We start from the raw sequence: 26,119 nt of genomic DNA, 5'->3' as shown, positions 1-26,119 counted from the left end.
TGTTGAGCCCACCCAGCGGGCTCAGCAGGCCAATTAAGGGCCACCCGGCAACAGGTGACATCACAGATTGACATTTCATCTGTCCAGAGCTTTGGACAGATGAAATATCAACGTTTGACAGTTGTTTGAAGCTGTCAAACACTGACAACCTGTACACTAAGTTAATTCCTTCCTCTCGGGCTGATTTAGAGATCTCTCCAGAACAGAAAGCTGAATGCTGCAGCTTTTGACAGCTCGCGGCCATTCTGCTTTCTGTGCCGGTGAGATGAGGGACTCCCGAGACCTGAAGGAAGGAAGGCTGTAAAGGTAAGTAAAACTTATTTAAACACTTTACACACACCAAACCCACTTACCTCTGCACTCATGCACCCATCACTCACCTGAACACCGGACATCTCGAACCCGCCAAGTCCTTCAGCCCGACGGTCCACCTCGCTAACTTGGCGTGGTTTGGAGCCATCGGGAATCCCATGCTTCAGGGATAAAAATAGGGATTAGGCTAAAAACTGCCTGTTAACTACCTGTTAACAGGCAGTTAATTGGCACTAATCCCCTTCCCGCCTCAGGGAGGCGGGTCCCAGCACAGGTCGGGTATCCGCCTCCTTTGAAACTGGCATGGAGGCGGGAGGGGTCGTGCCCCCCCGATTTCACGATTTTAACCCCCCACACACCTCCAATCCCGCCTCCACGGCCCAATGAAAATCGAGCCCGCTATATCAGCAGGTGCGATAGCAACAGATGTTTTATCAGCAGGGGGGGAACATCAACAGGTGCGATATCAGGTGGTGCTGTATCAACAGAGGTTACTTGAATAGGCACCAGAAGAAGACACTGTATCAGCAGTTGATATATCAGCAGGGGGGATACATCGACACATGTTACATCAGTCGGCGCTGTTTCAGAAGCTGTCGTAGCAGTATATGTGAAATCACCATGTCGTCAAACAATAGGCACTACATTTACTGCAGTGCATACTTTTTCAGTGCACTTGTTTGCTGCCATTCTTGAACTAAGAGTCTTGCAACATAATTTCTCTTGATGACCACTGTCCTTTAGCCAAGCTGGAAGACACACCCCTAAGCTCTAAATTTTTCATTTTTATTATAATTATCAATCATCTGATCCAGCAAATCGAGACTTATCTTTACAGGCTAAACTGGAGACAGGCATTTAATGCCCCAGGTCAAGTTTCCGTTTGTTTACGCCAGTAATATCAAGGCAATCCGGCCGGAACCAGTGCAAAAGATCAGGAAATTTTAAAGGTAAGTGAGTTATACCCAAACCCAATTACATTTGTGTTTTCTGCACTCTTTTACATTGGTTCAAGATTCAATTTGCCCGGATCAGGCCCCGCCCACAAATCAGGCCACGTTCCCCGGTCGAAATTGCAAGATTCCGCGGATTGCGCTGGTTCGGGAAGACTCTTCAAATTGCGTTCATTTTGGTTGGGGCAGAGGCACTAGTAGGCACGTTTTAAAAGTTTTTGATGTCAAAAAATGACTAATTTACACCAAAGAAGCTATTAAAAGGTTCAGTATAGTTTTTTGTAAAAGTCATTTTCAGTGATTTTAAATCCGGTTACTCACAAGTGGAGGACAGGACACCCTTATTAAAGAATGCTTATTTTTGCTGATAAACCCATTTTCAGCTGTATTAATAAACCTGCACCAGGTTGCCACTCTTAAATACATCCATTTTTAATGGGGGGGAAAAAACCAAAGCAACAATTACGTTCTATTATGCTGCCTGATTGCACTGGCTCATGGAAGATTTTACGTTTGTGACTATCCAAATGAATTTTAGCGAACTGTCATCTCACCAGCGCAATTTCTAGCGCATTTTGGGTGCAATTTCCCGATTGCGCTGAAAGTGGAAACTCTACCCCTGATTTCAGGGGCCCATGGCAGGTTTGGTGCTCCTCCCAATACTGCTACCCCAATGTATATTCCAGGTACAGAAACATAGAAAAATAGGAGCAGGAGTCGGCCATTCGGCCCTTCGAGCCTGCTCCGCCATTCAATATGATCATGGCTGATCCTCTATCTCAATACCATATTCCCGCTCTCTCCCCATACCCCTTGATGTCTTTTGTGTCTAGAAATCTATCTATCTCCTTCTTAAATATATTCAGTGACTTGGCCCCCACTGCCTTCTGTGGTAGAGAATTCCACAGGTTCACCACCCTCTGAGTGAAGAAATTTCTCCTCATCTCAGTCCTAAATGTCCTACCCCGTATCCTGAGACTGTGACCCCTCGTTCTAGACCCCCATCCCCCCCAAGCCAGGGGAAACATCCTCCCTGCATCCAGTCTGTCTAGCCCTGTCAGAATTTTATACGTTTCCATGACATCCCCTCTCATTCTTCTAAACTCTAGTGAATACAGGCCTAATCGACCCAATCTCTCCTCATTCGACAGTCCTGCCATTTGTGCCCTTGGAGCATTTTCTTGAGGTTGTTGTGGAATTGGGTACGAAATATTCATGTCTGGTGGTTCTTCTTTTGACAGAGTTCTGGGATTCAAGACAATGTAACTTTTAGGGTGATTGGAATCTGTGCAGAAAGAGATTAAATGAAGGCACTCAACAAAGTGAAATGCTTTTTTTTTTAAAGTGCCACCGATTATATCAGTTATTAGAGCTTCGGGCACCTCTGAGAGCAGAAAAGGGAGGAGTTATGTGTTGCAGTTGATGGTTTATATTCCCTGCCCTCCCACTAAACCTGCTTACATTTCACCGGGGGCTGGAACCCACACGTCACTACAGAGTGCTCGAGAGACTGAAATCTGATCTCCCTTAATTTTCTCTCTCTCTCTCTCTGCCACTGGCTCTTCTCTGGCAGTTGAAGTCTGCAAGCCAAGCTTTCACACACGCACTCAACTCTCACTCACACAACGCACTCAGCAAAGCAAAAGTGCTACTACTACACACACAGGACGGACGGAGCCAAGCAGCACCTCTTGAGAACACAGTGTACAACCCTGACTTATATATAAAAAAAATCTCTCCAGCTCTCACAATCCAGGAACTCTCCTTGAAGACAAGAAGCAGCACTGGGCAAAAAAAAATATTTTTGTTTAAAAACTGAGAGGCGCAGGAGGAAAAATTAAAGAGAAAAATGCAAAGAAATCCTTGATAAGAAAAAAAAACTGATGAGGAAAGGATTGGTTTCCCAGGCACGGACCGGCTCTTAAACTGAATTCAAGAGATTGCCATTTTTGGATGTGTTGACAAGCACCTCTTGGGTTTTCATGACTGTGTTTCATGCTGGATTTACAAATGACTTGAATATTCTAAGAAAGTCTTTTTATTTCTCGTCGTTTCTGATCCACTCGAGGAAAACCTTGAACTCTGCTGTGTGGGGGACCTGAGGGATTGTTGATCGAGTCCGAAATCGGCACCTTTTCACCCGGGAGCATCAGTTTGCGAGCACTGGTCAGTAAAGCGCGTTTCGCTCTCTCTCTCTCATTTTAACCTCGACTAGAGGGACGGTTCTCAGGTCAGTGCACTCGCCTTGCATTGGGGCGAGGGGGGCTCTGCGGAGCATCCCTTGAGGTAGGAGCCGTGAGCCAATTAAGGATGTATGATATATGGAGGCGTGTGGAGGGAGGGGGCGCTGGGAGCTGTGAAATTGCTGCACGTTTTCACTCAAACCCAGCAGGAAAGAGGGAAGATTGCAAAAAGGGAGAGAGAGAGATGGTGGTTCCGACAGACTGTGATTGACGAGGAGTGGATTCTGTGTGTGTATATATATATACTTATATTATATATACACACTATTGCAAACTTTGTTCTGTTGAGTCCAGCTGTTAAAGCCGAGCTAGCAGCATCGAGCTGGTTGCAAACTAACAGGCAAGAGAGAGACCCTGGACTATAAAGTTACCATTGGCGGTCAAAGCGTTAAGTGTGTATCATTTTTCATTTGATCCAAGTCATTCAATAATGGGAGGTCAGATGTTTTTTTTTAGAGAAGTGCGTGTTACTGGAGAGCGGAGTGGGCAGTTTTCTGAGTTGTATTCGGTGGTCGAAGTATGTATTTTCTTTGCACCCGCATTCCACCCTCTCCCGAATAAACAAACAGAATGAGCCGCAAAGTGTTGCTGCCGAACATCTCCAAGAGGACGGTGCAATGATGAACTCCAATGCGTGAGCTGTTGGCGTTATCCCCCCACTGCTGCTGACACTAGGCTGCAGCCCCCAATTTACTGAGCGGCGGTCCGGACTGGAAACCCGAAACCCAGTCAACTTTTTGTTGTTGTGTTAAAGCTTGATTTTCAAAGTGAAGCCTCTCAGGGTGACATCTGAAGCCCCGGCAGTGTGTGAGCTGTGGTCGCCCCAGCGGATTAGTGAATAGATTTTGTAAATGAATATTGGCTGGCTTGCTAACTTGTAGCTTCGCCCTGACCCAGGTTGTTGTGGTGGTCTCCACCGCTCCCTTCCCCAGTGTTAGTCGGGTCCCAGACCTGAAACATTAACTCTGTCTCTCTCTCCACGGATGCTGCCTGGCCTGTTGAGTGTTTCCAGCATTTTCTGTTCTTATTTTAGTAGATGTCTGTCAGGTCACTGTAACAACGTGTTTTTTTTTTAATTCCAAAAGCAAACAAGTAACCATTTGAGAGTCATTGCGTGGGTCTTGCAACCCCCTTTCTGCTCCCCGCTTGCAGATAGAAGTGAGTTTAAAACTTGATTTGGAAAAAAAAGAGAAAATATTCTGGGAATTCCGTTAATTGTCATATCGTTTACACTCTATCACCAGATGCCTCACAAAGAAATGTTAGCGGAGCTGAACACGCTTGTTTTAACTTTCAGTTGCAGAAATGTTGTTAAGTTGCAATCAGCAGAGTGTCCCGAGCCGGAATGGCGCCGATCCCGCGGAGGTGCTGCCATGTCCCAGTCCTTGACTGGGGTTCACAGTGAGCTCTTGCTCGCCATCCTGACTTTGAAGTGTTGTACTTTACAGAGGGGCATCGCTGTGGGGACCATCGCAACATGTTTGATTTTTTTTTTAAATTAGAAATTTCCAAATTCCTTGATTTAATGGATATCCAGAAAGCGATATTAAATCATTTAAGAAAACACACGACAGACCTCTCCACCCCCTCACCCCCTTGCTTCTTCGTGCTATTCAGGACCCGGCCGTGTGTCCGGGACAGTGCGGGGGAATTGAGGAGCAACAACTCTTGGCTCTGAGTGTGAACCTGGCAGGTGTAACTTGCCCCCACATCGCCGAGAGGAGCCAGCAACACTCCTTTGGGAAAGCGCCCTATTGCCGTTTACAAGGTGTTTCTAACTCTATCAGCGCAGGCAGCGAGCCCATGAGATCCCGATGCTATCAGCTGGGCGGGGGGGGGGCACTCGTCCATCGAGACCAGCCCTTTGGGAGACACTTATCACATTGAGAGCAACCTGAGAATTAAACATGAACCCCCCCCCCCCCCCCTTTCAGCACTCTGGGTTTGCCCATCCGTATTTTAAAAAGTGCAAATGTTGCAACTGGTTCCGTTTTCCCGCAGAACGGTTGGAAAGACGCAGCAGGTCAGCCCAACATCTGTCAGGGGACAGGTCGGAGCGCTTCGGGTTGTTAATGGTTTTGGGTGGACGATGTGTTCTGAGCCGTAATAACGATGTATTTTCAGTATGAACAGTAACAATAAAAAGAACATCAAATGAATAGCAGGGGAAAAAATGGAAAATGTTGGGTTTGAACGTTTCAGATATGACACTGCCTCAGAACACTTAACATCCTCCTAAACCCATTAAACTTGAAAGGTGTGTAATAGCTTTCTATCGAAGGATTCTCCGATCTTTCTCTTCCAGATGTTGGCCTGACCTGCTGTGTGTTTCCAGCTGTTTCTCTCTTTTTATTTCAAGGACTGCACAGAATCTATGTGTGTTGTGCTTGCTTTGTCTGGTGTTAAATGTATGTTTTAGAAACTTGTATAAGGAGCTCAGTGTTGAAGAGACTGAAGACCTATTTACTCTGCTCAGCATATTTCAACTCCCTGGTGTAGTATTCAGCTTTAACGGTTACACAGAATGCCATTCTTCTTGATGTACAGTACACTCCTGTGAGACTCTTTCTGCAATATTGTACACATTTATTAGTGATGTAGAGACGTGAGTGTTGTGTGCTGTAAGCAGAAAAAGGAGGCGTGTGTGTAAGAACAAAAACAAATCCTGCCATGGTCACAAAGGTGAGACACTTGAGGACACCTGAGTTGAATGGCATTGGCTGAGTTAGACTGAGCTGGTAAATGAATAATTAGCCAGTTAACGGTTGGTGGTGTGCGGAGCAGGGCTAAAGATTTCAGAATGGTGCGCCTCAGGAAAGAGAATGACCCTTGTTATTATACACTTAGCTAAAAGCGGCCTTCCAGAGGATGAACAACAGGCAAAGGAGTTTTATTTTTTTTAAATCTGAGGTAATGGACTTTACATAATGAAAGGTAAAAAAAAAATCCACAGCACATTTCAAGATTGTGTTTTTTTTGTGCTCTGACAGCTTATTCATCGTAAGCTGGATTTCGGGAAAGGTCAATCCAAAGAATACAAATTCATTGGTTATATCCTTTGCAATGGGTTTTAAAACAAAATCAATTCTGTTTAGTTTTGGTGGCAGTGCCACTGCGGCCTTGAAAGGGTTAATCTGTAACAGGTATACATCGACAGAGAGTAGCCTGCACCAACAGAAATAATGTTTGCCATAAAATGTAAAAGAAATTCTGGTCATTTCACTGGTTACCATTGGCTCCGGGTACCCTTGCAGATGTGCCAGCTCAAAAGGTTAACATCTTTCAAAGCTCTTTGGTCCTATCTTTTCTCAATTTGCAAAACCGTTCGAAAGCAAATCCCCTTGTTAGTTTGTGGCACACCAGCCGCTCTCAACCAAGAGCAGCGATGAGGCGCTGCTGTTATCACAGTTCCCCCGCTTTAGGGGAGGGGAAATTAACCAGGCACCCTTCTCCCGATCACTGCGCAGTGACCCCTTCTGGACGTGCGTGTGTGTGTGTGAATGCTGGTTGAGGAGAGGGTCAGGTTCGGCTCTGACGTGCTCCGTGGTAAGATAGCCTGCCGGTGCTCAGCAACACTCTCACATGAATGCTGGCCACTTGAACAAGGTACTAGAGGGCAACGAATGCCCCTGGCACCATATCCCATTAAGGGAGTCGACGCCTTCAAGAAAGGAGGAGGAGGAGGGGGAGGGAGAAAGTTGGTGAAAGATATGAGAGACCCATCCGAAATGAATTCAAAGATATCTTTACATTATCACATCTGAGTACTGTGGTAATAGGTTTGCCCTAGAATCAGGCAAACTGATCCTTTCAAGAGCACTGCTCTGGCCAAGGAATAATTCTGCTGTGCAATCATTGCACAGAGCTTCCCTACCGTCGCAGTGGGTGAATGCACCACTTGGCTTGTTCCTGAGCTGTACAGATCGGGAAAGGCTTAGGATGAGTCCCTGGCCTATGCTGAGTTAGCTGGCATCAGATGGGGCAGTGGTGGGAGAGCCACAACTGGCCCCAGCATCCTTAGGCAGAGGGACAAAAGGCTTCCTGCTCCGAATGCTATTGAGAGACCCCCCCCCTGCAGGGAATGTATGCACGTATGAATGTGGGGTGCGGGCAGGAATGGGCTCAGTTGTGATGTCTCCCATGTTGAACAGCCATCATGCACTCGCTGTCTAGACTCACACACAAAGAATGGCACCTTCAGTGAGGTGCCAGAAAGCACCAGTTCTTCTGGATCCATAGCCCAGCAAAAGTGAGGAGGGGAGAAAACATTTGAGTAATGGTGGGAAGGGAGGCAGAATCACACAAAACCAGTGATTTGGCAGATTCTACATGAAAGAAATATAAAATTGGGGGGAAAAAAACATAACAAAGAAAGAACTTGCATTTCTATAGCGCCTTTCAGGATCTCAGGACGTCTCAGAGCGCTTTACAACCAACAAAGTGCTTTGTGTAGTCACTGTGGTAACGTAGGAAACGCCATTTTGGCACAGAAGTCTCACTTTTACACCCGCTGCTTTAGTAGCAAAAGATCATTTAAAACAGTCCAAGCACGCAGGTTATAATATACCAACTGTGTGAGGGTGCTAACTATGGACCAGATTTTGCAGTTTGCATTTTGAAAACGCTTCTTCGATTGTCTAGCCTTGCCTGAGAAGAGATTTATTGCCTTCTCACTAATTGGTATTAAAAACACAAGTGAAACTTCCATGCTAAGCTTCCCAATGACTCAAATGGTAACGGCAGCTTGTCTATCTTAGCCAGGGCAAGATCAGTTAGCTGATCTTATCCAGGGCTATGATGATGGCGCCACGAATCAAGGCCTCAATGTTCCTAGGCTAGGGAGGGAGAAATCAACAACAACAGCGTGCATTTATATAGCGCCTTTAACATAGAAAAACATCCCAAGGTTCCTGAATTCACACTCCTAATGGTTAGCTAATGACCCCTGCTGGAAAGTGTTATGTGGAAACTTAAATCGTATAATGCTACAGCACGGAAACAGGTCATTTGCCTCAACGAGTCTGCATATGAGCCTCGTCTAATCACACTCTCCTGTCTCTTCCCCCTACCCTTTAATATTTCTCTTTTTCAAGCAATGATCTGATATGTGTGAGCGTCAGGTAGGGACAGGATTGGATCCGGCTATGGTGTTCCTGTCTAGACTCGCACGTGAAGGTTGGCCGCGTGTATGAGACACCAAAAGGCGGTGCTGTTGGAACCCCTCCCTAACAAGGAGGCAATGCCTTTAATAGAGGAGGAGGGAAAGTCAAAGAGGGGGAAAGAAGAAATCCTTTCTTCTTCAGGACGTTTTCAAGTGTTTGTCTTTTAGAACTCAAACCAAATCTGAATCACGTTATTGACATTTTTATTACAAAGCCGTTGCAAGGTTGTATCTCTGCTGAGTTCAAGGTTACACGCTACGTCAAAGTGTGATTTATTTTCTATTCTGGTCTCATAAAGATTTTTTGTTTGTTTTTTTTTCTCCTGGCTTCGTTTTCATCTGTTGGCTTGTTACCAGCAGCACTGAATTCGGACAGCAAAAATCTTGTGGGGCTCCATCTTCAGATCTTTCTTCTTTTAGTTGTTTGCTCAACATAAATCCATCGGGCCTCTTATAATTCAACTTACTCAGAGAATCGTGAAGCTCGGCATTACACTTCCCCCCCCCCCCAACCCAGAAACCAATGCCTTGCACCTCGGAACAATCTCTCTAAAATGCTTTGTCTTGCTGCCACTCTCCCTTCCTTAGATATATGTAATGTTACAATTCAAAGAACCTGGAGTTCTCGTAGTGTCTTGGCCAACATTCGTCCCTTAACTAATACTGTACCATCAAAAACAAATTAGCTGGTCATTCACCTCATTGCATGGGCAAGTTGGCTGCAGTGTTTTCCTCCATAAAAACAATGACTACATTTCATAGAATCATCAAATAGTACAGCACAGAAGGGGGCCATTCGGCCCATCGAGTCTGCGCCAGCTCTTTCAAACAGCAATCCAGTTAGTCCCACTCCTCCACTCTTTCCCCATATCCCTGCAAGTTTTTCTCCTTCAAGTATTTACCCAGTTCCCTTTTGAAGGCTACTATTGAATCTGTATCCACCACCCTATCAGACAAATCCTAACCACTCATTACGTAAAAAAAGTTTTCCCTCATGTCACCTCTGGTTCTTTTGCCGAACACCTTAAATCTGTGCCCTCTGGTTATCGACCCTTCAGCCATTGGAAACAGTTTCTCTTTATTTACTCTATCTAAACCCTTCATGATTTCAAACACATCTATCAAATCTCTTCTTAGCCTCCGTTGTTCCAAGGAGAACAATCCCAGCTTTTCTAATCTATCCACATAACTGCATTCCCTCATCCCTTGAACCATTCTAGTAAATCTCTTCTGTACTCTCTCCATAAGTAAGTTATTGAATGTGAGGCACATTGGAACGCTCCAGCATGTCATAAGGCGCTATATAAATACATGTTTATTTGTCTTTTTTTCTTTCAAAAACCTATCCCTCTCTAACCGCGTGTTCAGTCTGCCTTCTACCGTAATCTTTTCCCCCTCTTGCTGGGGATGCCTTCCTCACCCATTCTTTTACACGAAGCTCGCAATATCAATTCAAGTTGATCAAATTTATCTGTGTGACATATTTGAAAAGCTTTGAAGTGTTCAGGGGATATTGCGGGACGCTGAGAAAGGACAATGGAGGTGACTTCACCTCATGATTTTTTTTTAACACCGGGATCGTGTACTGAAGCAGGTTTAAAAATTAGCCAGACTGCAGAGACCCGCCACAGTAGCTAATGTTTAGCTGCTGGTTGTATAGGCCTGGATGAGCAGGATGGCAATAAATCGTTGCAGTCAAGTGACAGCATTGGGTTATTATTAATTGTAGGCTTCGTGCTGGGTTGCCCCTTTAGAAATCCTCTCAAGTGGCAATAAGGATGCAACACTCCTGAGTTTCTCAGGGTGTGGAAATTTAAGTCACCCAGGTTTCCCATTCATAGTTACTGTTCAGTGACCCCACTACTGGAAAGCCTGCATACAGTGACACCAACACCAGTGAAGACAAGATCTAGAGTCTACTGTGATATCTCGGCTTGGATAACCTTCCGACATTCACTGTTTAACCTCACAAGTGAAGAATGACCGCTTGAGTGAGGTAATGGAAGGCGCCCAATGCTTGTGGAAACGTACCCCAATAAGAGTTTAGGTGGCCAATAAATCTTTTCACCAATTGCATAAATGGTATTTTAATCTTGCGCAGTTTGAGGAGTTCATTCTGGAGAGTGGCTACACTTCTATTGCAGCTTCCCCCCCCCTCTCCCCCCCCCCCCCTCCACACACACACACACACACACACACACACACACACACACACGTTAAAAACTAGCCATATGGTATCACTAATCATTTTGTTAAGGTTGTTTTGTATTAATTGCCCATCAACATTTTAGTTCACTGCATCAGCTATTTGACTAATCTGTCTGACTATAACACTTACAGACTCTGTGAAGCCCTTTTAAAAAAAGTTTGTTTGGATTAGAAGTGCTTTTTCCTAGTTTGTTAATTGGTAATAATCTCATGCCATGAATCCTATGGGATTGTATTTTTGGCCAGAAGGATCGGGATTACATCCAATAAGACAGTTTAAAAAAAAATCCTGCATAATTTAAAATGCCATTATGAAACCTTGCAAAAGGTATTTCAAATATCTACTGTTGAAAGATACTGTAAATGGAGTTTTAGATAAGATTGTCTTGCAGGATGGTTTAGTAAAGGGAGCACTGGACTTTGAGGATTAAATGTTGCTTTGGGGCGTTTGGATAGATGATTCCTGGTAAGAGAGCTCTTACCATTCCTGGTTTCATTGCCAGCCCTCTGCTCTTAAGTAATCTGTAGTGGAGCTCACTGCAGGAAATCCCGGGACAAAGAATCATGTCACTGACCTCAAGTACTCGAGGTGCCGGGGTAGGAGGCTGCTGAAGGGACAAAGGAGCCCTCAGAGCGACAGGACAGGGTCACTGAAATGAGCAGATGGCACTTATCGGCCAGAACGAGGGAAGACAAATGGGGTTTCTGGCCGTGTCAGACAGGGGACTTCTATTGACATTATGGAAACGGAGGCAAGATACAAGCATTGGAAAGCTGTGTGACTTGTTTACAAAAATGCAAAGGCTGTGTTTCATATGCAGCAGAAAAATCTTTGATGTGCAGATTAGAATCATCTATTCGTTGAATTAATGCCAACTGGAACACTGGGTTTTGTTTGCTTTAAAAACAGTGAGCAAGGTCAGCAGTGGATGCGTCCTGTGTTTTGCTCATCAGATTCCTCGGATCAAAAGTAAAAGGGATCAGACCATTTCCATCTGAGGCCATTGTTCAGTACACTTAGTGTCGATCCCACATAGTGACATCCAGTTGTCCACAAACCTGCCCGGTGGCGTGATTATATTTTTATTAACTAAGTTCCAGTTTGCTCTTCAAATAAAAACAGTAAATGCTGGAAACACACAGCAGGTCAGTCAGCATCTGTTACATACCCGAAACAGTAGAATCCGTCTTTCCTCCTTACAGATGCTGAACCGCGTTTTCTGGTTTTATTTCAGATTTCCAGAATTGTCATTTTTTTCTTTCTATTTTTTTGGTTTATAGAATCATAGAATGGTTACAGCACGGAAAGAGGTCATTCGGGCCGTTGAGCCCATGCCGGCTCTCTGCACGAGCACTTCAGCTAGTCCCACTCCCCCGCCCTTTCCCCGTAGCCCTGCAAATTTTTTTCCTTCAGCTATTTATCCAATTCCCTTTTGAGTCTGCCTCCACCACCCTCTCGGGCAGTGCATTCCAGATCCTAAGCACTCGCTGCATAAAAAAGTTTTTCCTCATGCCGCCTTTGGTTCTTTTTCCAATCACCTTAAATCTGTGTCCTCTGGTTCTCGACCCTTCCGCCAATGGGAACAGTTTCTCTCTATCTACTCTGTCCAGACCCCTCATGATTTTGAACACCTCTATCAAATCTCCTCTCAACCTTCTCTGCTCTAAGGAGAACAACCCCAGATTCTCTAGATAGATAGATTTTTGGACTCTCGGGGAATCAAGTGATATGGAGATCAGGCGGGAAAGTGGAGTTGAGGTCGATGATCAGCCATGCTCTTATTGAATGGCGGAGCAGGCTCGAGGGGCCGCACGGCCTACTCATGTTCTAGTCTATCCACGTAACTGAATTCCCTCATCCCTGGAACTATTCAGCCCTCAAGATACAGCATAGCCATACTTTGCCCCAGTGCCCATTCTTCTTGACTGACAACAAAGACGTGCATTTATATAGCGCCTTTAACGTAGAAAAGTGTCCCAAGGCGCTTCACAAGCTCGTAAATAGACAAAAATCAATGTCGAGCCAATGAAGGAGATATTAGGAGGTGAGGTCAAAGAAGTGTTTTTTAAAGGAGGATCTTAAAGGAGAGTGGGGGATGGAGAGGCGGAAGAGTTTAAGGATGGAATTCATGACCGTGGTGCCTAGACAGCTGAAGACACAGTCATCAGTGGTGGGGTGAATGAGGGGGGTGGGGGGGGTTTCACGAGCACATCACAGCCAATCCTGGCATTACTTGGCATATACACACATACTTTCCAGCAAGCATCACTGGATAGCAATCAGGAGCTGAACGCTGACTAACTTAATTTTTTTCCCTCCCTAGCCCGGGCTGCTGAGGCCAACTGTAACACCTCAAACTTCTAAAATAAAAACAGAAAATGCTGGGAACGCTCAGCAGGTCAGGCAGCATCTGCGGAGAGAGAAACGAGAGTTTACGTTTCAGGTCGATGACCTTTCGTCAGAACTGGAAAAAGTTAGAGATGTAGCAGATTTTTAACCCCGAATTAGATCAGCTAATGGTCAGGTTATTGAACCTGGAACTTCTAACTTGTATTGCTGAGTGTTCTGTGTGTGATATTTTCAGTGTGCATTTTGTTTATGCAAGAAAAAAGGCTGGTGTTAAAATGTTTACACAAGTTTCCAGAACAATTCTTGGGTGTTGATTGCCACTTTGTGGCTGATTCGCAAAATCACAGAGCGCAAAAGACGGAAGATGGGTCGAACCTGTTTTAACTTGCTGTAAAGTTGATGGCAAATTTACATTTCAATGGGGGAAAATAAAGCTTGTGTATAAACCTCCGAAAGGTGGCCCAGCCTCAGGTCCCAATTTCTGACTCCATGGCTGCCATTGATATCCATTCAGTTTGATTTGTCTACAGAGTTTTCCAGTATCCCTGAGGTTAAAAGTAAGCACGATAGCAAAATATTGCAGATGTTGGAAATCCGAAATAACAACAGAAAATGCTGGAAAAACTCAGCAGGTCAGGCAACATCCGTGGAGAGAAATTTGAGTTGACGTTTCGGGTCGAACCCTTCTTCAAAACTGGAAAGAAAAGAAAATAGATCGAAGACAGGGCTGTGATCGGACAAAAGAAGTGAAAGAGACAAAAGAAGTAGAAGAGACAATAAAAGGTGTTTGAAGCCAGACGAGATGGTAATAGGCTGAGATTAGGTGTGAAGTGTACTGGCAGGGCAAGAGATAGCTGCCAGGTGGGAGAGTGAAACAAAAGGAAAGGGGGGGGGGGGGAAAGGAGTGGAAAAATTACAAGTAAAAAATTAATAGGGGCCGAGATTATGATCTGAAATTGTTGAACTCGATATTGAGTCCGGAAGGCTGCAAAGTGCCTAATCGTAAGCATTTTGCCGCTGGTGCTTTGGGATCTGAATACAACAAATGCCTAATTCTCAGATTGTTTACACAGAGCTGAATGGTTTATCACAACGGTGGAGTTTTGCCTTTCTCTGTTTTCCAATCTGTGCATATTACACTTTTCTGCCCCACCTCCTGAATATACAGTATTGACTGCTTGCTGGGATAGGATTTCGTAATAAGAACATAAGAAATAGGAGCAGGAGTCGGCCATTTGGCCCCTCGAGCCTGCTCCGCCATTTAATGAGATCATGGCTGATCTGATCTTGGGCTCAGCTCCATTTCCCTGCCCGCTCCCCATAACCCATCACTCCCTTATTTTTCAAATCTCCCAGTACCTTGTCCAAGTGGTTATTACTCGCTGTGAGCCTTGATGGTAAGTCCCAGCAGACGACTTATCTGTGTGGGCCTGAGCCTGATCCGTTCCTTGCCCACCACCACTGCCTCCGCCACCCCCTCCACCACACGCACACAGGCACGCTTCCACCAGGAATGGGAACTCTCGTCACATTTTTCTTTCCCCCATGCTGAGCTCGGGGGGTACTGAGACTGATTGTATCAGCCTACTGCTAAGTCAGCACAGGCCAGAAAGCAAATCTAAGGCCCTCCTGGTCAGTATGGTATGGCCACTCACTGGACAAATGCTCTTTAACCAATGAAGATGTACGTTACTCTAAGTAGGCTTTGAGTTTTGCCTGAAACTGAACAATGAAACATTCCTACGATAGCAAAATACTGCAGATGCTGGAAATCCGAAATAACAACAGAAAATGCTGGAAAAACTCAGCAGGCCAGGCAACATCCGTGGAGAGAAATTAGAGTCGTCGTTTTGAATACCTCTTAATGTCTCTTCACTTCTTTTGTTCTCTGCCAGCCCTGCCTTTTGATCTATTTTATTTCCTTTCCAGTTTTGAAAAAGGGTTTAGACCCGGAACGTCGACTCTAATTTCTCTCCACGGATGTTGCCTGGCCTGCTGAGTTTTTCCAGCATTTTCTGTTGTTATAATGAAACATTCCTGTTTTCCTCCTCTTTCCAACAACAAAAAAATGTCCTGGCTCAAGAATCTGGTCGGTTGCAGTCTGAGCATTAATCATTCACCCTGATACTGCCTCCCTTCCCCAGAATCAATCCATGGGGTCATGCACAATCCAAGCCACATTGAAAGGCCCATCTCGTATCATAATAACATGAACACAGAACTTTGTGTACTGTACACTAGGAATGTAACCGAGAACTGTAACAATTTAAGAACAGTTACAACTAGACAATTGAAGCGGCTTGATTAAGGATACCAGCCATTATTCTTAGATCATACACATAAGAAAAAAATGGCACTTATAGAATTAAGAGTGTGTATATAGTGAGAAAGGCAGCAAGGGGTATGGGGAGAGAGCGGGAATATGGTATTGAGATAGCGGATCAGCCATGATCATATTGAATGGCGGAGCAGGCTCGACTGGCCTACTCCTGCTCCTATTTTTCTATGAAAGAGATAGGCCCTTATTGTGTAAGGTGTTTGACTGAATGAATTACATTTTGAAGTGTTATGTAGGAAAACATGGCAGCCGTTCCGTACCAGCAATGACCCATGAGCTGAATGACCAGTTAAGCTGTTTTTTGATGGTAATATTGGGAGAAGGGATGTTAGTCAACATACTCTGTTCTCCTTCAAATAGTGCCGCGGGATCTTTACACCACTGTAACAAGCAGAGAAGGACTTGGATTTACATCTCACCTGAAGGACCCTGCCTCCGACAATGCAGCACTCCCTCAGTTTTACACTAGAGTGTCAGTCTAGATTATTGGTTCAAACCCTGGAGTGGCGTCTAAACCCACACAACCTTCTGAGAGGGCTTTCAACTGAGCTAAGTTGACACACAACGTGATTTTTAAAAAAATGATTCATTCTCTGGCTGCGGGCTTTGCTGGCAAGGTCGGCATTTATTGGCCATCCCTAATTGTGTTGAAACCAATCATTATTTTGCTTGCACGTGACACCATCGTCTTATTCTGCGAGCATTTCCTCCTCCCCAAACAGCAGCAAGTGAGCCACGTGCTTTTCCATGTGATGCCCTTTAAACGCGAGCACACAGGTGCAGAATGAGAACAGCCATGGGCTGACATCATGCCATCGCACCAGAATCCCCTGTCGCCTGGAGATGTGCATCGTATGTCAAAAACTGACACATTAGGAGCCCCCCCCTGCTGACACTAGTACTGTTATCACAGAGCCCGAGGGGTGAGTTTCTGATCGGGTATGAGACCAGTACTGGTGCCAGTGACATTCAGTCTAGAATGCAGATTCACTCCACAGGCAGAAGCTTTGAAGTGTAAAAGAGATTTGGGGAACTTTACCAAAAGAAAAAGACACCCTAATGTGAAAGCCTGTACTAAGTATCATCAATCTTGTCTTTGATAAGAGTTAAAAGGGTGTTGTCAGGAAATTCTGGTTTCCAAGCCTTGCTGGGTTGCAACCATTTTCAGTGTCCTTAAATTGTTCCATGTTTTAATGCAGGAATCTTTGCCTGGAAGCCAAAAACTGCTAATGGTAATGAGCCATTCAACAGTTAAGGCATTTTGGGGTCTGGAGGACTGATATCACAGGTAGATGTGACCTGTAGCAGAGTTGGTAAGAAACGCAATGCATGGGCCTAGGTATTAGTATAGAAACAAAATGTTGGAGATTTCCCCCAATTTTCTCCCTTTCTCTCCTTTTGATAGAGGTGTTCAAAATCATGAGGGGTCCAGACAGAGAGAAACTGTTCCCATTGGCGAAAGGATTGAGAACCAGAGGACACACATTTAAGGTGTGATTGGCAAAAGAACCAAAGGCGACATATGAGGAAAAACTTTTTTATGCAGCGACTGGTTAGGATCTGGAATGCACTGCCTGAAAGGGTGGTGGAAACAGATTCAATCGTGGCTTTCAAAAGGGAATTGGCTAAGTACCTGAAGGAAAAAAAATTGCAGGGCTACGGGGAAAGGGCGGGGGAGTGAGACTAGCTGAAGTGCTCTTGTAGAGAGCTGGCACGGGCTTGACGGGCCGAATGGCCTCCTTCTGTGCTGTAACCATTCTATGAAGATTGATTCTCAGTGGAATCTGGTTGGCAGCGGCCATTTTCCATGTGTGAACTTGGATGGTAAGGCCTAGATTTTAACACCAAACAGAAGATCTAGGCTTAAATATCAGCTGGCTTTTCACCCATGGCGAATACCTGATGTTTTTCCCCCCTTAACTGATAGGAACAGGTGTACTTTCCAGCAGGACAGGTGTTTGGAGCAGGAAGTGGTTGATTCCACCACCCCCTCCCCCACCTCTAGCCCAAGAAAGCCAAAGCCAGTTGCAACATTCCAACTGTTAACCTGACTGAGATCATCTCAGCATAGACCAGGAATCAAACCTGGAACCTTCGGGGTCTGCATGACTCAGTAGCAGATGATTCTCTCGATTGAGGAGAAATTGAAAGTTTCTTCCGCCAGCTTCGAAGGTTTTCTCGGCAAATGTGTTTTAATTTCTTATGGTGCCAACACACAGAAACACAGAAACCCCACAGTGCAGATAGAGGCCATTTCGGCCCATCGAGCCTACACTGACACATATCCCACCCGATCCCCGTAACCCCTACACCAACACATATCCCACCCTATCCCCGTAACCCCACGTATTTAATCCCCCTAACACTAAGGGTCAATTTATCATAGCCAATCAACCTAACCCGCACATCTTTGGACTGTGGGAGGAAACCGGAGCACCCGGAGGAAACCCACGCAAACACGGGGAGAATGTGCAAACTCCACACAGACCGTCACCCGAGGCCGGATTCGAACCCGGGTCCCTGGCGCTGTGAGGCAACAGTGCTAACCACTATGCCACCGTGCTGCCCTAGTCCTGGCTCTGTTGCTTGTGAGTCAGGGGTCATGGGTTCAAGCCCTACACTCCAGCACCTAATCCAAGCTGACACTTCAATACCTTGTGAGAGATTGCTGCACCGTTGGGGGTGACGTCTTTTGGATGAGATTTTGCACCAATTGAGCATTAAAGAGCCCATGGCAATACTCAAAGAAGAGCAATGCGTTTTCCCCGTATCCTGGCCAACATTCCTCCCTCAGCCAAAACCAGATTAACTGGTCATTTATCTCCCTCTTACAGTTTGTGGGATCTTAGTTGTGCGGAAATTGGCAATGCATTTGTCTACATAACAGCGGTGGACTTCAAACGTGGCGTGCTTCGGGATGTCATTAAAGGCTCTATGTAAATGAAAGGTTTTTATTGTCTTGACAAGAGGGTTTGAGATTTTTGTACAGTTGTATAATCCATGGAGATAGCTAGTCTTCTGGGACTCCCACTGATAGGAATGTTTTGATATTTTAAACATGTGTTGTGTGGCATGATGTTTCCCCCCTCCTCTCCGCCCCCCCCACCCACGCCTTCGGGCTGCGCAGCAAAGACAAAGAAAATAGCTTGTCAGAAATTACACGTTTCAAAATCGACAGCGTCTGCCCACTTGTCAGCACAGGGGAGTTATTGAAATAAGTTATTTACGGCTGGAAAGTTTGGGGAAACTGCAGGAGGTCGGGCTGATATATTGCCTACTGTAGTACAATCCGTGGTTTACTGGGTACAGTTCGAGGCTGCTGATTTTATTATCGATGCAAAAGCCTGTAATATAACGAAGGCACACAGCGCAGTTTCAGATCCCAGTGGCTCCTGCAGCTACAGCGAGGGGAAGTTATTGCTACGTCTGCACAGCAGAGCAGAAACATGCCGTAAAATGCTTTTACATTGGAGTGTGTTCTCTTGCCGTTGGCTGAACTGGTAGATTTGATTGACCCGGCCTTCAGTGTTCCTGTGGGAGTGGGCACCCGCTCTGTGGGTCTTGCGAGCCACCAGCCAGTCTTTGTGTCAAGGTACAAGGGTAGAGCTGGGTTTCCTCAGTTCTAACCATAAGTATTGATCCGTGTGAGAGCTACTCCCCTCTTGGCAAATATAAAAGTGGCTAAAGTGAGAAGTTTGTCACAGAGACAATTCGAGTGAATTCGAGAGGGTTCGAGTACAGGAGAAAGGATGTCTTGCTGCAGTTGTACAGGGCCTTGGTGAGACCACACCTTGAGTATTGTGTGCAGTTTTGGTTGCCTTATCTGAGGAAGGATGTTCTTGCCATGGAGGGAGTGCAGCGAAGATTCACCAGACTGATACCTGGGATGGCAGGAATGACGTACGAGGAGAGATTGGGTCGATTGGGCTTGTACTCGCTGGAGTTTAGAAGAATGAGAGGGGATCTCATCGAAACTTATAAAATTCTAACAGGACTAGACAGGCTAGATGCAGGAAGGCTGTTCCCGATGGCGGGGGAGTCCAGAACCAGGGGTCACAGTCTAAGGATAAGGGGTACGCCATTTAGGACTGAGATGAGGAGGAATTTCTTCACCCAGAGAGTAGTGAACCTGTGGAATTCTCTACCACAGAAGACAGTTGAGGCCAATTCATTAAATATATTCAAGAAGGAGTTGGATATATTTCTTAAGGCTAAGGGGATCAAGGGATATGGGAAGAAGGCAGGGACAGGGCACTGAATTTGGATGATCAGCCATGATCTCATTGAATGACGGAGCAGGCTCGAGGGGCCGAATGGCCTACGCCTGCTCCTATCTTCTATGTTTCTATGTTGCTATGAGACGGTGTGTGTTGCGGGTTCTCAAACGGAGAACCTAAAGATGCATTTATATCGAGTGAGATCCATGCTAGTGTCGCCAGCTGCCATAAGCGGATAATATGGGATGCCTCAGCCAGGCCCAGAACATTTCCATTGGACAGATCAGCCATGATTTAATTGAATGGTGGAACAGGCTCGAGGGGCTGAATGGCCTACTGCTGGTCCTCTGGCTTGTAGCCAGCTCTGCCAGTCCTGCACTTGGGGAACTAGCGCAATATAAAAGGGTCCAGATTACACATATTATACCGAAAGCTGTGCTATATCACTCACAATGAGGGGCCAGTGTATGTTTATGGAGGTTCACATCAACATGCAATGCAGTGTTACAATGCGTTGATGCACCCACCAGCCTGCTCCAACATAAACAGGCGATTACGGGGTGATTTGATAAAGGTGTTTAAAATTATGAAGGGCTGGGAAGGAGTAGTTAGAAATAGACTGATTCCAGTGACCGAGAGGTTTAAAACAACAACAACAGCTTGCGTTTATAGAACGCCGTTAACGTAGTAAAACGTCCCAAGGTGCTTTACAGGAGCGTCATCAAATAAAGTTTGACATCGAGCCACATAAGGAGATACTAGGACAGAGTCAAAGAGGTAGGTTTTAAGGAGCGTCTTAAAGGAGGAGAGAGAGGCAGAGAGGTTTAGGGAGGGAATTCCAGAGCTTAGGGCCCAGGCAGCTGAAAGCGAGGGGGCACAGATTAAATGTAAGAGATTTAGGACAGACAGCAGGGGAACGTTTACTACTGGCGTCGGTGTTTGAAGCAGAGAGCGTATTAACATTTAAGAATCGATTAAATAAGTTGTTGAGAAGTTGGAGCAGGGCAGGCACACAGGATTAGAGCTACTGCACATGTAGAGAATAAATGACATGGACTGGTTGGGTCAAACAGCCGTTTTCCATGTTGTACTTGCCATGTAACAAAGTGATGGGATGGAAGTTTGTACACAGTTCCCACATGGTGAGATTCCTGCCAGCACTGTTCTAAAGGGGAGGGGCGAGTCACTGAGTGAGGCCTACTCCTTCCCTCCAATCCCAACCCCGTCCCCTTCAAGCAACTGGTTACAAACTATCTGCCTTTGAGGAGTGTTCATGCTGTGTAAGTGTAAACTGGACAGATTCGCTGAATCTGAAATTCCTGATAAAAAGCAGGTCTTTGCAAAGGCCAGATTCAGTAGTTGTCTTGAAGATTGCTGCCAGCTGTGTGAGACCTGTGCATAGGAGCCGGCAACACTCGCACCCCTACAGGGCTAGTGTGACAGCGGCTATTGGCAATGTTGGAGGCCGTGTCGTGGTCGCAGTACATGGACTAGGTTGAGAGTTCAAATCCCACCATGACAAGTTGTGAAATTGAATTTTATAAATCTTGTTGTTTTTGTTGTCTGGGCCCAGTAGAAACTAAATTAGGTCATGGTTATCCTTCAGGCCAGAGAACATGTGCCACCTCCCTCCAGCCTGATTCCAATCCCACACCACGCGGTTTACTCTGATCTGGCCGAGCAAGCCACTAGAAGAAACGTAGCCTGCCCAGTGTCGCCCACATCCTAGGAACAGATAAAAACATGGCCACTGCCCTCACCTCTGGGGAATAATGACCGTGAAGAAGTAGAGAGAAAAAATATTTTTTTTTAATATAGAACCATAAAAAAATGAAACTGCTCTTCACATTTTTCAAGCTACTCCCAAGTTTTCTGAGGTGTTGTTTTTAGGTTTCTGATGTCGCTGAAATAGCTTGCCTATAAATTGGGGCGTTTGTGTGGTATTACACCATTAATATCTACATTACAATCTCAGGAAGGAGATACTGTAATATGTGATTTCAAGGCCTATGCTGTAAAGGCCTAGACAGCTATTTCAGGTTGAAGAGTGATCTAATTGAGGTGTTTAAAATTAATAAAGGGTAGACACCAAGAAACTGTTTCCTCTGGTGGGGGAATCCAGAATAAAAAGGGCACAATCTTAAAATTAGAGCTTGGTGATTCAGGAGTGCAATCAGAAAGCACCTTTTCATACAAATAGTAGTGGAAATTGGGAACTCTCTTCCCCAAAGTGCTGGGTCAATTGAAATTTTCAACACTAAGATCGATAGGGCTAGAAATTTGGTGCCTTAAGCACCTTCCGTTATCACCTCCAGGGGGCGGTAACGGGGCGCTAAGGTCTTACCGCCCGGGCGCGGCGATTTTACCACCACCCGCGAAATTCACCTGCCGGTTTGCGGCAGCGGTAACCCCTATCGCCACGCCCGCCTGCGGCCGGAGATCGTGACGACATCCGGCCACACAGCGCCCTGGACCAGAAATTCATTCCTGCCCCCTGAAGCATCGCCGAGCGAAAACAACGCCAGCTTCAGGGGGCGCGCATCAGGCGACTCGCCACTTCGGGGGTGATGCTTAAAGGTGAGGTGGCCGAGCTAAGTAAAAAAAAAAATTTTAAAATTAATTCTTTTTTGATCCTTTTTTTCCGCGGGTTCCTGCCCGGGCTGGTCGCGCAGGTTCGCCGTTCCCTTGGTGGTCCAGGTAGGTGCCCTTTCTTTTGCAGAGCCTGCAGCGCTGGCCCTTCCCTTTAAGGGAGGGAGGATCCTTCCAACGTGACTGTGCAGCGCTGCAGAACACGCCGCCCCGCCTGCTGCCGATCACGCTCCAAGAGGGAAGTGGAGCGCTTGAGTGCTCCATCTCCCTCTTGGGAGCGAGAAAAACAAATTTATTAAAAGTTAGAAAAGCACAGCAGCTGGTGCTAATTTTCCAAACTTTTAAAAGTTATCGCCCTTTTTGGGGCCCAATTTCACCCCCATAGACTTTTGTTGGGCAAGGGTATCAAGGGATGTGGAGCAAAGGCGGGTAAATGGAGCTGAGGTACAGATCAGCCATGTTCGAATGGAGTGGCGGAACAGGCTCGAGGGGCTGAATGGCCCACTGCTCTTCCTATATTGCTGTGACTTTAATGCACAAAATTATTCTGAATCTTGCTTAGGTTCTGAAATGTTTTAGATGTCACTGGTGTGACCACTGGTCTTGTGAGTGGCGCACTGCATGGTGTGATACTGAACCAGGCAGATCAAACAAGTCCCGGGTTCTCCGCTGCTCTCTGTACCCAGTTAGCTGATCGCAACAGGGACAGCAGGAGGCAAGCCATAGTGGCTCTCCGTGCCCCAGGACTAGGGGAAGGAGGTGGTGGCTGGTCCCTGGCGGAGAGCATAAGTTTGCAGCTTCCAAGATGGAAGCCTTTCCCTTCACACTGAGAACGGTTTCTCATCATGGATGTTATGCAATTGTATTGCATTTTATACAATGTGCTCAATCTCCGCTAAATATTCCGGGGACAAGTTTAAAAGGTTTTGTAGTCGACTTCTCTTTTGGGTTGTTATGCGGAAAATGCTCCTCAAATTGATTCCAGAGCTTTTAAGGTTGCCCAGGTGTCGGTTGCCGGCCACACTCTGCCGGTGGAGATAAGGATCTCATGCACGTGCCAATGCCTCCTTTTCTTGCCCTCTCTTCCAGCGCACTCGGCGGGAGCAGTCGGCAGCGGAAGCGCGGCGCCCATGCTGTGAAGCGCGCACGCAGATGATGTCTGAGGCCGGACGGGGCAGTAGCAGTCGGATCGGCGGCAGCTCCGGAGGAATGATCGCCCTGTGGTATGCACTCTGCCTCTGCTTAGTCGCCGTCACCAGCCTCCCAGCAGCCAGGCTCCGCGTTTCAGAACCTGGAGAGAAAGCCACCAGCCGTCCTCCCTCAGGTAAACATCTTCACCGCACGTTCTTTTTCTCTTCATTTTATTGGTACAGTTTTGGGGGGAGGGGAGGTAGAATGGGAGGATTTATGTTGGGTTTGTTTTAGTGTTGAATTTTTTGTTTTTTTTAAATATGTCATTCTGGGGATGTGGGCGTTGCTGGCAAAGCCGGCATTTATTGCCCATCCATAGTTACCCCTTGTGTAGGTGGTGGTGAGCCGCCTTCTTGAACCGCTGCAGTCTGCGTGGTGAAGGTACTCCCACAGTGCTGTTAGGGAGGGAGTTCCAGGATTTTGACCCATGTGGGAGCGTATCTCTTACACAGCAAAAGCCCTGGCACTCCTAAGTCAATCACCGTGTGGAGAGATTGTGATGTTCCAGCATAACAAAGCCCCATATAAATTCAGATATTATTTGTAACAATTTTGGTTGCTCAATTTTTCTTGGAGTTTCTATCTGACGGGCAACATTTTGATTTCTATGGGAAAACAACTCCGATCCATTTAAAAATCAACTGTAACAAGCCTTATAAATCTTGTGATCAACTAATCTGAGTGCAGTTATAGGTCTGCCAACTCAAATCCTGATGTCTGTAGGTGGGAACAAGATCATTTACATAATCTGAACGTAGTACTTGCTGCTCGCGTTAAGTTGCAGTAGCTGTTTATATGTTGTCACGTAGCAGGATTTGCTGGATTTACCTCCGCCGTTTCCACCCATTCCCCCCCCCAACACCACCCCCCCACCCCACCCGCCCACCAAATTGGGTGGGAGACCAAAGACAGGAAAACTTGGCAGCAAGGCCTACCGTCATGTACAGCCCCAACCTTAATTTTCTGCCCCCTGCCCCAGTCTGGGCGCCTCTTGCCCACCCACCACATGGAAATGCCAGCAACCTGTCCCATTTCCCCGGCCTTCTGTTGCTGATCTCGCCAGGGGAGGGCTTGACGGCGGTCCCTGGGGCAACAGTAGAAGGACTGCTGATGCCCCTTCTGGAGGAGGAGTGCCCAGCGGTGGGCAGTTCTCACACCCCCACAAGCCTCGGCTGCTCACCATTTTAAGCTGAGGCCTAAGTAAAAATCCCTCTTTGATCTTCGGGCTCTGGCCCCTCCTTTCCAGTGGCTGCCTCCTCTTCGAGTGCTGCACTGACAGTGCCGCTGCAGCTTCACCTGAGTTTTCCAGCCTTTCGGTGGTAGACTGCCTCGTGGTGGGCACTGTGAGCCCGCCCTGCGTACTTTATAACCCCTCAACCCAGGAAAATCGGTCAGAGTCACAGGGCGGCGGCAGCAAGAGAAAGACCCGCCCCAACCCTCCTCCAGCGCCAAAACCCGAAATCCCAGTCCGCTTTCTCTCTGGCGCTGCCTTTATATTGGTGTCAGTGAGGTGTTTGCGCTGCCGCTTCCTGGAGGGTGGGATTTGCACAGCTGGTGGCAACTCCGAAGTAAGCTTGAAAGATTCACTAAGGCAATCTTGGAAGATCGAGTTTACAGTAGGGTTGCACAAAACCAAGGCATCAAGATCTCCTTTCGTAGTGAGTATGTGTGTGCCTGTGTATGTGTGTCTGTTTGTGATTGTCTCTCTGTGTGTCCGCATCTATCTTTCTCCCCCCAATTTGCTTGCATGTGCACTCGTGCACTCACTCACACTCACTCACTCACTCACTCACGCACTCACTCACTCACTCACTCACTCACTCACTCATTCACTCACTCACTCATTCACTCACACACGCACTCACTCATTCACTCACTCACTCACACATTCACGCACTCACTCACGCACTCACTCACACTCACTCACTCACTCACTCACTCACGCACTCACTCATTCACTCACACACCTCACACTCATTCACTCACACTCACTCACTCACTCACTCACACTCACTCACACACTCACACATGCACTCACTCACACACACACTCACTCACGCACTCACTCACACACTCACTCACACTCACTCACTCACTCGCTCATTCACACACTCACTCACACTCACTCACTCATTCACACTCACTCACTCACTCATTCACACACTCACTCACACACTCACTCACACACTCACTCATTCACTCACACTCACTCATTCACTCACTCATTCACTCACTCATTCACACACACTCACTCATTCGCTCGCACTCACTCACTCGCACTGATTCACTCACTCATTCACTCACGCACTCACTCACTCATTCACGCACTCACTCACACACTCGCTCATTCATTCACGCACTCACTCATTCACTCACACACTCGCTCATTCATTCACGCACTCACTCATTCACTCACACACACACTCACTCATTTACTCACACACTCACTCATTCACTCACACACTCACTCACACACACTCACTCATTCACTCACACTCACTCATTCACTCACACTCACTCATTCAATCACTCACTTATTCACTCACTCATTCACACA

At 46.3% G+C, this 26,119-nt stretch overlaps 1 protein-coding gene across 9 annotated transcripts in view; it reads left to right on the top strand.

The window, feature by feature from the left end:
* fgfr3 (fibroblast growth factor receptor 3) overlaps window positions 1-26,119 on the top strand; it is a 346,406-nt gene that overhangs the window by 196,170 nt on the left and 124,117 nt on the right. For 3 of the 9 annotated variants that reach the window (XM_085975421.1, XM_085975422.1, XM_085975423.1), the window contains one exon: window positions 23,461-23,695. In XM_085975421.1, the coding sequence (XP_085831547.1) occupies window positions 23,524-23,695 (172 nt within the window). In that variant the 5' untranslated portion in view covers window positions 23,461-23,523. Of the gene's footprint in view, window positions 1-2,692; window positions 3,432-23,460; window positions 23,696-26,119 lie in introns of those variants that run through there. The other 6 variants (XM_085975424.1, XM_085975420.1, XM_085975426.1 and 3 more) reach the window with 4 other exon arrangements.

This window comes from Somniosus microcephalus, chromosome 2, assembly GCF_052327205.1.
Source record: "Somniosus microcephalus isolate GS21.2 chromosome 2, FLI_Smic_1.0, whole genome shotgun sequence".
Taxonomy (NCBI): Eukaryota; Metazoa; Chordata; class Chondrichthyes; order Squaliformes; family Somniosidae; genus Somniosus; species Somniosus microcephalus.
The sequence above is the reverse complement of the archived record's forward strand: the minus strand, read 5'-3'. Positions and strand labels throughout refer to the sequence as shown.